This window comes from Panulirus ornatus, chromosome 38, assembly GCF_036320965.1.
Source record: "Panulirus ornatus isolate Po-2019 chromosome 38, ASM3632096v1, whole genome shotgun sequence".
NCBI lineage: Eukaryota > Metazoa > Arthropoda > Malacostraca > Decapoda > Palinuridae > Panulirus > Panulirus ornatus.
Genome location: NC_092261.1, coordinates 2,368,760 through 2,381,227, shown reverse-complemented (window position 1 = coordinate 2,381,227; position 12,468 = coordinate 2,368,760). Strand labels below are relative to the sequence as shown.

Sequence of the window (12,468 nt, the reverse complement as noted above, 5' to 3'; positions counted from 1 at the left end):
TAATGAAGCTGCTTCGGTGTCCTTTATGTTTATTAGCACCGATTCGGTACGAAAGGGAGGCAGAAATGCTCCAGCGCTTAAATAATATTGCTTAATTCTACAGTCAGGTTTAGTTACCTTGATTCCTGAAAGCTTAATTAACTCCCAAATCTTGCACAGTTGTTGGTCGCTTTTGGGAGGTCCAGGGCCAACAATATTAATGCAGCAGAAACCTTTCAAGTCTCCTGATTTTACACGATTTTTGTAGTTTTTGTAAATAACTCAGATCATTGATGATGACGGGCGAAGAGCAGATCACGCTGTCTTGCCGGAAGTATGGTTCTTGCGCTATCCATGCAAGATGATCGATACCCAGAATATAATCTTGTATATACAATTTAAGTAGGCTTACCAGCCTCCATCATACTGTCGACATCCCCTCACCTTTGCATGCCGAGGGCCATTATTGATATCCCCTTCGAAGTGATGGTCGTTAAGTGTGCTCTGCCATACTGCATGCATAGGAAAGTACGATGTAGCTCTTATGTTCTGCAAGTCGTATAGGCGAATAGTTTTCACTGAGCCTTAAAGAGTGTCGTGAGTTTATGGGAGTGTTAAGGATGGCGCTGAATGACGAGAATTCTGACGACGGATTGCCACACTGAAGAGAAAGGCGGAGTTATGGGTCAAAATGGATGCTCTGTAGAGTCAAGATGTGCGTAGGTAGGTTAGGATACAGATACAGGATGCACTGTAACTTGCCTGTAGCGGCCCCAGTCAAGGTGTGCCTGGCTGAGGTAGCCAAGGGTGATGAAGCGGTCGTTGTCTTTGTTGATGCGTCTGAGCGCCTGTTTCCACTTCTTGACCGCCGCCAAGTGCTTCTGTTGGTTGTACAGCCGTACACCCTGCTCCACCTGTGATAGGGGAAGACACTGTCATTATGCTGTACAGGCACACCTTCCTGATGCACCCGTGGTATCGAAGGACGCTTTTCAATAGAACAGCTAACCTACAGATCAAACATCTATGAATTAGTGACTCAAGCGGTGTGTGTGTGTGTGTGTGTGTGTGTGTGTGACGCTTCCCATGTTGATGTACAGGATTAAAGATCCATAATATACTTGATATATATGTTCAGAGCACAGCACCTTCCCATAAGTAGGTTCAGTAAATGTACAGTTAACACGGAGGATTTTGTATTGTTACGTAACAAAGAACATGCTTCCCAAATACTTAACGTACATTTACATAGAGAGGACCATACTCAGACGCAGTTACATAGAAGGAAACATTTCCATATACATGTATATGGGGAGTTTGTTTCCATGTACAGTTACATAGAGGGGAACATTCTAGATACTGCTGCTTTTTAGTGTTGTTGGACCGTATAAGGTGTTGGTCCGTGTGAGACCACAGGGAAGCTCACCTTGGTGGTGGTGGTGGTGTGGCAGAGCCTTAGGAAAATAGGCCAAGTGGCGGGAATGCGCAGATGGGATTTACATATGTAATGTGATGTGCTGAAACAGGCGCTGCTGAGAACAGCGAATTCTTCTTATTCTTCTCACGCCAGTTACGTCTTTATGGGAAGGGGTTGTTGAAGTGTGTGTGTGTGTGTGTGTGTGTGTGTGTGTGTGTGTGTGTGTGTGTGTGTATGGGAGAGCGGTTTTTAGGCGTCTGGTTGCGGGTAATCTGTTGTGGGAGGAAAATTGTGGTGGAAGGTCTGTAAATGAGGTAGGTACGTGGGTTTTCATCCGACATAATAATGCTACAACGTAAAACTGTTGACCAGAACCAGGGTGTCAGCAGTGTTTGTTGCTCACGACCTCGTGTGGCAAAGTACAGAGAGGAAAAGTTTTGTCGGCCCAGAGTGTGGGAGGCTAGTGAGGTTGGCCCACTGCTTACGTAAGGTGAGGGGTTGCAGAAGAAACGTAACAAGGAGTTTGTGGACTAGATTGAATGTGCTTCAGTGGTAACTAAGTAGATTTTCTTGAGGACGTATAAAGGATTTACTGCCATCCTGCCCCTTCTCTTGCCCTCCATTCCCTGAGCTACCCATCTCTTACCTTCCATGGGACGGCCTGCTCATTTATAGCTCTTGCCCTCCATGCTCAGATGGTGCTCCGTTTCTTACCCGCCATACGTAGATCTGCTCTATCTCTCACCTTCCATGCTCAGATCTGCTCCATCTCTCACCTTCCATGCTCAGATCTGCTCCATCTCTCACCTTCCATGCTCAGATCTGCTCCATCTCTCACCTTCCATGTTCATATGTACCCTCTCTCTTACCCATCATGCTCTGACCTCCATACCGAACCCTAGCTTCCACACTCCTGGCTCAACAAGAACTCCAGTATCCTCCCCTTCTATACTGAATGTCCTCCCATTCCTTCCCAAGTAGCACCGGCAGGAAGAAGAGGAAAAGGAGGAGGAGGACTTACCCTTTTCCTGGCGAGGCGCTGGCCCAGTCGGTTGTGGCAGGAGACGAGGCAGTCCCAGACAGAGGGGGGCGGTTGGCGCGCCCGCAGCAGGTCCCCGCCCACGTCCATGCCGCCCATCCCGGCCTCCGTGTCCGGTGTGTCCGGCAGTAGGGCGCTCGACGACAGCTGGTGCGGCGGCAAACTGTGGAGGGAGAGATGCACACCTGGCCATGATATGTCTCCTCACACCACACTCTCCAGGGATGGTGGAGACCTGAAGGCTCAGGAAGGGGACCGTTTGGGGAGTAGCGTGGAGGGCGGTTGTCTGGTAGTCTCCATGAAGAAGAGAAATCCGATCATCAAAACGTATGGGTTGAATAAAGAACATTTCGTTGTTAGATCGTTTGATTTTGGAAAAAAAAATTGACTTGTTTATTAAAGCATCTGACTTAAAATATTGTTTGGCTATGGAATATATATACATCGGGAGTGGCTGGTTATTAAGAACGTCTGGTTCCAAACTGTCTGTTTACTAATTAGATCGTCTTGCTTGAAAAGTTTTCGCTGAATTAAAAGTCTGGTTTCAAAAATGTCCCATTATCAGAAAGTCTGCCTTTAGAAATGCCTGGTTTGAGAAGCGTTTAGGTTATGAAAAAGGGGCGTGTTAGGGGGAAAATGTAATGTAATCTGGTTTTAGGGATTTCATTTTTCACGGGAAGTTTGGGTATGGCTGATTCTAGTGATGGGAAACTCACGATTTGTTTAAGTCTTATTTTAAGGGTTTAGTGATGGGACGAGGACGGTTGGTGTGCTGGTTGCAGGGAACCACTGGAAGAGAAAATTGATCGACCTGAAAACTCGGGTAAAATGAAGCTCGTTGTACGAATTTTTGTATTGATTTCCGTCTGGATTACTGATACCTGAGTTGTATATGATTACATCACAAAAATACTTTACGATGTCTGTGAGTATCTGGGTTATGAGTAGCTGAGTCTGAAATGTGTAGGGGACCGATTTACGAGTATCTGAATCGAATTTGTTGAAGTACCTGTGTTATTCATGTTGAAGTATCTAGTTTACAGATGTTTGAATATCTGTTACAGTGTTGCAGTATAATTCTTTGTGTAATGATTGTCGAAGTATCGGGGTCACAAATGTCTGTTAAGTGTCTGCGTTTCAAAAATCTGTACAAGTAGAAGTCGACTAAAAGGGAAGGGAGCGGGGGGCTGGAAATCCTCCCCTCTCGTTTATATATATATATATATATATATATATATATATATATATATATATATATATATATATATAATGTATCGCTCGGATGTTTGGCTTTGATTTTGAACATGTCTTTGAACTGTTACATGATGTGTGCAGGATGGAATATAGCGTAGGTCAGCGACGCACACAGAGCTTAGGAATTTGGGGGTTATACTCATGATTTACTCTCATACGTAATATTGTAACGAGACACTGGCCTGAAGATCCCTTGAAAAGAAGATGAGAAATGTTAGAAATATTTCACGGTCAGGAATGTGTCGACTTGAGTCTTGCTGCCTCCGACACGGACGAGTCTCTGGCGCCAGGGATGAAGAGACTGACCACTGGTGACAGGTCCTGCCTGATGTGCTCCCGTCACAGCCAATCATGGGAGCCGTGATGAGCCGAGGCCGCTGTAAACCTCGGTGATGGAGAAGGTAGTCCGGTTAATAGAGCTTCAAATTCTGCTGTGGCGCTCTGCTGGAATTTACGTTCAGCATTATCTGCACCCGTGAGTGAGGAGGGTTGGGCTGGTCGCGTGTCTCTTGTTTTTTTTTATAGAAGTCTGCTTGATCTAGTCTACTGATGTTTACCTTGTATTGTATATATATATATATATATATATATATATATATATATATATATATATATATATATATATTACTATTATTATTAGTTATTTCTTTTACTCGTTCATTTGAATCAGTGATTGGCTTGCATGCATCTGAGAACATTTCATTTGACAAATTAATTTTTCCCTTTTTTCTGTATGGTTTGTTGAGTGATCGGGTGTTTATCAGCAGTGTCAGTTCATGAGGTGGATCACGTGTAGGTAGTTGCTCTTAATTGTTTAAGGAAGCTCAGTGTGGACGCACCGCGAGAAGCGTACTCTTTTGTGGATGACTGGTGCGGTCTCGGCCTCGGAAATCAAAGGACGTGGGTTCGAAACTCGCGAGATAAAGCGCTCCGTGACGCTCTGTCACTTCTCATACAATGGTCATGAGGGTTGCTGGTGGCACTGCAGTGTTATCCCCTGGGTCTCGAACCATTGTCCCCCTCATTCTGGGGTACGGAGGATAACACCGATCACACAAGTGATGCAGACGTGCAAGTAGTGTGTGTCTCGTGGGATCATGCATGGAGGTGGTGGGAGGGAGGTTACTGTGGCAACCGTGCATGATGTAGTACGCATGTCATCACACTGGGTCATTATGATCTATAGTAATCGTCATGCACGGCCACACTACGGTAAGAGCCGCCTCACGCTGATGGTATCTGTAGACAGAATGAGTAAGATCACTGCTACCGTTATTAACGTTCTTGATGGAAGAATTGTATACTGCACGGCCATATTTAGTAGACATCAGGGAAGACAGGGATGATTTAGAGCGTGAGAAACATTGTCACATGCGACTTGCATCAGTTGAGAATGGCAGTTCGTTAGAGGCAGCCTTACAGCACCACACACACACACACACACACACACACACACACACACACACACACACACACACACACACACACACACACACACACACACACACACACACACGTACGGGCGAGGTTGTGTCATCCTTCCACCAGTAGATTAAGTGGAATCCAAGTGGAAGGTCTGGTTGGCTGCCGCAGTGGAAATCACTTTGCCTCGATGTGCGCGATTGGTTGGTTGGTGCCGACTGTGCTGATCATGGGGGATAGAAATGTCGTAAGTTGCTTGAGAATGTTGAAGAGTTGGGATGGCGCTAGTGTAGTACTCCCTCCCCGCCCCGCACCGCACCGTACAGACAGGTCATCACACAAGACACGGTGTTGAAGAAGAGCTGGCACACTCCTCCTCGGCATAAGGCACCTGGCGGAGCCCCGCAGTCCGTCCCACCACCACCCGATGGATGACTGGGACGCCGTCGGATCACATCAACCTTTCTGAGGTCCTCTGGTCTATGTACAACCTCGGCCACGGCTCCTCCTTCCACGGCCAGTGAGGTGGAACGTGACACAAGATGCAAGCGTCTCTGATACATCTTGCTGGGATAGACCGACCTCTGCCCTGACCAGTCATTCGTTAAATTACTAAAGAGCAGTTCAGAGTGCTTGGAGTTGGCTGTGTCAATGATCTAACTAAGCCACACTACCAAGAACCGGCAGTAATTGTTGACTGCTGTACAGTGTCCCCATGTAAAGATTGAGCGGACGCCGATTGGTGTCGCCTTCCCTGTAATTAATCCCGAGCCGAGAGGAAGTCTGATTACTTAGGTGCGGGAGGTGGGTGGGTGCAGGGGGTTGGTAGGTAGGTAGGTGTTGTGGCCGTAGAACAGCTTTAAGTCTGTGTGGAGCGATTCCCTTGTAGGCAGCGACGAAAAATCTTTTCCTTGTTGACTCACAGGTCCAAAAAATATTCGAGAAAAAGCAAGTTTTTGGGGAAGTTGATCAAATGTCTCAGCGTTGTCTGTGGTGGTAAAGTAAAAACGCTCTCTCAGCGCCATCCGCAGCAGCAGATAGATAGATATTCTTCCTCAGCGCCATCTGTAGTAGTAAGGTAGAAGATATTCCCAGCGCCATCTGTGTCAGTAGGTTGGATACTGTGATATTGAGCTGCCTTTTTTGTGACAATATTTGTTTTCAGACTTTTACGTAGTGTGTGTTGGGGGCCGGCGATTTTTTCCGCCCCTTCGGACGGAGGCCATGGCTTACCGTGTACATTGACCCGACCCTTAGGGAGCAGGTCAGAGGCCAAACCATCAGAGTCAGAGGTCGTACCGTCGTGCTCAAGGTTCGCACCGCCTTGTTCCAGGGTCGTAACGTCGTGCGCAAGTGTCGCACCGCCGTGTTCCAGGGTCGTACCGTCGTGCTCCAGGAGTCAAGCATGTACCACGCTCCTGGTACACTCCACTGGATGGGTTGTGCTCACTCAGAAGCCGATCGTTTATTACACATGTACCTACATGGAGAGCCAGTTCCCCAGTTGGTCACACTATCATGGTACCACTGGGGGAAGCGGGGGGGAGGGGCTGTCATACCGGGATTACAGTGGTGTGGTAGTGGTGTGCCAGTGGCAGCAATGACAAGTGGTGAAAGTAGTGGTAATGATAAGGTATGTGGTACCATTAGTTTATGATGTGTGACCATGGTCTTGCGGCATGATTGGTAGGGCAGGCATGGTGTGTGTGACATCGGTATGACTGTGGTAATGCAGTGGTTCCGAAGATGAGATGGTGAAGCACTGGTATGCTAACGACAGGAGTAGCTTGTCAGTATGAGTGCGGTCGTGGTGGTGGGATTGTAAGCGTTGGTATGAGGGTGGTAACTGGGGGATGATAGTTGATAGCTGTAGGATGGTAACGTCACTCATATAACTAGTGGTTGGTACTGCAAGTAGTGGTATTACGTTAACAGTGGGGTTGCCTTGGTGTTATTTTAGTGACAGTGGCACCAGTGGCATAACTGTGGCAACAGTGGTATATAACAGTGGCAACAGTGGTATATAACAGTGGCAACAGTGGTATACAACAGTGGCAACAGTGGTATATAACAGTGGCAACAGTGGTATTGGCAATTGTGTGGAAGTTTGGTTGTAATGTGGTGGTACTTTCTGGAGGTGCCAGGTAGGAGTGTTGTGGTAGGTGTAGGAATAGTGGTAGTGCTTAGTAGAGGTGTTAACAGTGGGTGTTAGTGCTAGTTGGTGGTACCAGCAGTGGTATGACATTGATGGTGATGGTTGCCGGCAGTGGTTCGGTATAACAGTGTTGGCAGTGGTAGAATTTGAATAAAAATTTGAGTTTGTTGGTAATGATGCGAGTGAATGGTCAGTGGTGTGGATAAGTAAGGGAGTATGACAGCAGTTTCAGTAGATATCTAGTGGCAGTGGTATGACAGTAGTAAGTGGTATGGATACCGTAGCAGTGGTATGACAGTAGTAACTGGTATGGATACCGCAGCAGTGGTATGACAGTGGTAACCGTGGTATGGGTATAGAAGGAATGGTATGACAGTGGTATGACTGTACACGCAATGGTATGACATTGGAAGCAGTGCTAAAACATTAGTAGCAGTGACATTATGGGCACTAGTGGTATGGCAGGGGGAATGATAGTGGTACGACAGTGGCATGACACTGGTATAACTAGTACCGGTGGAGGGGTAGTGGTGATACCAGCGGTAGGGTACTGGTAGCAGTGGTATGACTGGTACCTGTAGCACGACAGTGGCGGGGTAGTGATACCAGTGGTATGACAGTGGTACCAGTGGCAGCACAGTGGTAGCATTGGTGGGTGGAGGTGGCGCGCTCCCCTACACAGTTCTCCTTTAAGCAGGAGATGTGACCAGCCCAGCCAGGGAGCCGCGGCCTACACCAGCTGTCTTGTTGCCGCTACACCCAGCCTACACCAGCTGTCTTGTTGCCGCTACACCCAGCCTACACCAGCTGTCTTGTTGCTGCTACACCCAGCCTACACCAGCTGTCTTGTTGCCGCTACACCCAGCCTACACCAGCTGTCTTGTTGCCGCTACACCCAGCCTACACCAGCTGTCTTGTTGCTGCTACACCCAGCCTACACCAGCTGTCTTGTTGCTGCTACCTACACTCAGTCTACACCAGCTGTCTTGTTGCCGCTACACCCAGCCTACACCAGCTGTCTTGTTGCCGCTACACCCAGCCTACACCAGCTGTCTTGTTGCCGCTACACCCAGCCTACACCAGCTGTCTTGTTGCTACTACACCCAGTCTACACCAGCTGTCATGCTGCTACACCCAGCCTACACCAGCTGTCTTGTTGCTACTACACCCAGTCTACACCAGCTGTCTTGTTGCTGCTACACCCAGCCGGCACCAGCTGTCTTGTTGCTACTACACCCAGCCTACACCTACCCTACACCAGCCCCTGTTATTGGCTGTATTTAAGCCGAGTCTGTATTTGCCGTCTGGATTTTTACGCCAACTCTCATATCTGTACCTTAGAAAGCACCTTTGAATGGAGGCTCCAGAGTCTTTGAATATAGGAAGGAAGGAAGGCTTCACGGATGGATGGAGTCATATATCCTCTTTTGGTATATTGGGTAGATTTCCACCCAGACTGAAACTGTGAGAACATATCCACGTCCTTAGGATATGCTGGGTATGTTGAGTGTGGTATAAGGCTTTGTAGCTGGACGACACATTGGTTGGTATGGGATGTCTGATATCCGGTGCTCCTGGTTGTAGAGCCAGTGAGCTTTGAGAGAGAGAGAGAGAGAGAGAGAGAGAGAGAGAGAGAGAGAGAGAGAGAGAGAGAGAGAGAGAGAGAGAGAGAGAGAGTCCCTGATTTTGCTAACTCTGGTTTAGGAAAATGTGAAGGTCTGGGATCCAGTCTTCATTGTCTTGGGAGCAACTCTGGTGTTCTGTGGCGCAGCTTTGACTTCGTCTTGCGAGTAACTTTAATGGCCTTTGGAGCAACTTTGATAGTCTGAGGAGGAACTTTGATGGACTGGGGAGCAACTTTGATGGACTGGGGAACAACTTTGATGGTCTTAGGAGCAACTGGATTGGTCTTGTGGACTAAATGGTCATGTGAACAAAGGTGATGACATCATGAGCGGTGGTGCTGGTGCTTGCTCGTCTGTTTCATGCTCACGTGAGTGACCTTAATACCCCTGTGAGCCAAGTTTGTGAGCGGATGTTTCCACAACAGAGACGTGGAGATTGTTGTGAGCAGTGTTCTTGGTCTTCTGAGCAAATTTGATGGTTCTTTGGTGTACGTTTGATGGTGTGAGGACAGAGTTGGTGGTCTTAAAGCAAACTAGGCCTTGAGGGGGAAATTTGTAGTCCTGGAAAGGAAAAAAAATCTTGAACTCCACTTGACGTGGGAAGATGATTGGCGGGCGTGTGAGAAAACTGATGGAATTGCAAGGGAACTGGAAGTCTTGAAGCAAACTTGTGAACAAAGTTATTTGTCCTGTGAATGAACTTGATGGTCCAGTGTGTTAAGTTAATTAGTCTTCAAGTGTGAATGTGATAGTCTGAAGTGTAAACTTGATGAGTGTGGGTGGCTTTGATGTTCTGGCTTGGAGAGTTAGGTATATGAACCACTGAGATGTATTATTTCCTGGAAGACAATGTCCGATGTTGCAGTGAGTAGACATGATGGTGCTGGAAGACTGTCTGATGCTTCAGTAAGTAGACACAGTGGTCCTGGAAGACACGGTCTGTAGCTACAGTGAGTGGCCATTATTGCTCTCGAAGAGACTGCATGATGCTTCATTGAGTCGACCTGATGGTCTGGAAGAAAGATTAACTTGGAGGTACGGGGAAACATACGGAGGGAAATCGTATGTGATGGAAACAAGGTAATTAAGGGACTTTCCCATGTAAGGAGGAAGATCTTGGTGGAATTTTATGGTGTTTGGAATTATTGTCGTAATTTTGATGAAGCTGCGAATCATAGGAATTACTTTCGTGAATTTAGAGAAAGATGAAGGTCATTGCAACTCCCAGCGTTGTCTAAGGATGGAACCTGCGTTCTTTAGCACTCGTCTCGTGGTCTTGGAAGTGAGATATAGATCTCTAGATGACATGTGGTTCTACTGAGGCGAATTGTGAGTGGCCGTCCCCGGAGTGTATATGGGGGCCTTGAATCCGCTGGGTTTTGAACGCATTTGATGGTCGTTTTGGTGATTTGATAGTCCTGTTTAATGACAAGAATATTCATATCAGGTGTACCACTGTGTATGTAGGATCCTTCTCGTTCAAAATTAGTCAGTATTCCTTAATAAACTTTCAGACATTTTGTACACATGAATTTACCGGCATTCAATTACGCACAACCTCGAGGTGTGACCTCCAAAAGTTAGTCCATTGTAGTGCTCTGTGCGTAGTATTAGTGTTACAAGTTTGGCCAATATCCACTCCGCCAGTCGTGAAATCCTGTGTGAAAAAGCATTTAGAAGCTTCACGGTTTCCAAGACCATGCAGCCTTGGTCTGTGACCCTGTACTATGTCCAAATATCATTCAGGTATAGAACACTGTGTTGAGCATCCGCGGTGTATTATTGACCAGGTCATCAGGTGTGACCAGGTCATCAGATGGTGTGTGACCAGGTCATCAGATGGTGTGTGACCAGGTCATCAGATGGTGTGTGACCAGGTCATCAGGTGGTGTGTGACCAGGTCATCAGGTGGTGTGTGACCAGGTCATCAGGTGGTGTGTGACCAGGTCATCAGATGGTGTGTGACCAGGTCATCAGATGGTGTGTGACCAGGTCATCAGGTGGTGTGTGACCAGGTCATCAGACGGTGTGTGCACAAGAATTCAGAAATCAGTGAGTATCCTTGACCTCGCAATCTTGACGTTTAACCTTGACATCGAAAACGTATTAGTTGTAAAGCTCTCTGTGTTGTCCACGTAGTAACCATTTGCTCCACATTCATTGCACCATTTGCCACGTACTGTGCGTATTAAGTACGCACGACCGTGTGACCTTGATCTCTGACCTCGGACAGAAGGTAATTAGGTATAGAACTTTGTTTACAGCATATGTGGCACACGTTTGGGGACACATGCACGCACGCTAGCCCCACCGAACTCTTCCAAGCCTAATCTTTGACCCCTTGAGCCGCTGCTGAAGGGCCTAGTGGTGAGAGGGACCCCTCCTGATGGATCAGCCCTTCCTCTGGTCCCAGCACCATATATAAAGTCCTTATTTTCTACTCCATAAAACACGCCAATCTCAGTAAAGCGTTTCCGTCGCTCATGGCCACTTTGGAAACTTTTATGTGTTGGGAAGGGGATTATCCCCGGGGGCAGTACTTTCCCTCCGCCCCGCGCTGGCCCGGGTACCCTCTGGCTAGCTGCTGGCAGGAAGTGGTAAGAAGTGTTCACGTGACACGCTGCTTCTGGAGGGCCAGCAGATAGGTGGGAATACAAGAGGGGATGTGTGTGTGTGTGTGTGTGTGGCGAAGCAATGCCACACCTGCTCACATCCATTCCCGAACTGTCATGTGTAATACACCGAAATCATAGCTCTCCATCCACAACCAGGCTCCTCAGACCTTTCCATGGTTTACCCCGGACGCTTTACATGCCCTGGTTCGGTCCATTTGACAGCATGTCGACCCATGTATTCCACATTGTCTCAGTTCATTCTATCCCTTGCACTTTTCACTCCTGCTTATAGAGACCCCAATCACTCAAAATCTTTTTCACTCTATCTTTCCATTTCCATTTTAGTCACCCCGTTCTTCTTATTTCCATCCATTTCTGACAGACAGACACACACACACACACACACACACACACACACACACACACACACACATATCAGGTTAAGACAGGTACCAGTTTATCGACCAGTCTCAAGGGGAGGATAAACACCTGGGTTGGGTATAGGCTGACTGCCACAGGAAGGATTCGAACCGATCGCCAGCTGACACGTGCTGGCTTATGATCGGTAAGCGTTCATCGCTGCACCACGGAGCCCGTGAATTAGAATTTAGCTCGAGACTAATATACAGAGAAATCTCGGTAAGTCAGACTCGGATAGCTGGAAATTCTGCCTCTGTCGAAGTTTATCAGCCGTCTCCGCCGGTGGAACAATATAAACTATAGCGCAGTGCCCTTGTTAAACTAAATTCAGGAGCGGTGGTTCCAGCCGAGTTGAACGTTTGTTTAGCGCAAGCAAGTGAAATAGTGCTGACTTTCGTCACAACAGAGGTACGGAAACCCCGAGTGTCTGACGCTGGAAATCCAGAAGCTTGTCAGATATTGTTTGCTGGGCTGTCCAGAACTGGTGCCCGCTCCACGGCGTCTTTTGATGTGCCGACTTGTGACGCCATGGTAGAAGTGCG

General features: G+C 47.5%; 1 protein-coding gene across 4 annotated transcripts in view; it reads right to left on the bottom strand.

The window, feature by feature from the left end:
• Positions 1-12,468, bottom strand: part of LOC139760789 (43 kDa receptor-associated protein of the synapse) — a 200,733-nt gene that overhangs the window by 11,489 nt on the left and 176,776 nt on the right. For all 4 annotated transcript variants that reach the window (XM_071684387.1, XM_071684389.1, XM_071684390.1 and 1 more), the window contains 2 exons: positions 2,418-2,598; positions 738-893 (listed from right to left, as the gene is read on the bottom strand). In XM_071684387.1, coding sequence (XP_071540488.1) covers positions 738-893; positions 2,418-2,598 — 337 coding nt within the window. The remainder of the gene's footprint in view (positions 1-737; positions 894-2,417; positions 2,599-12,468) is intronic.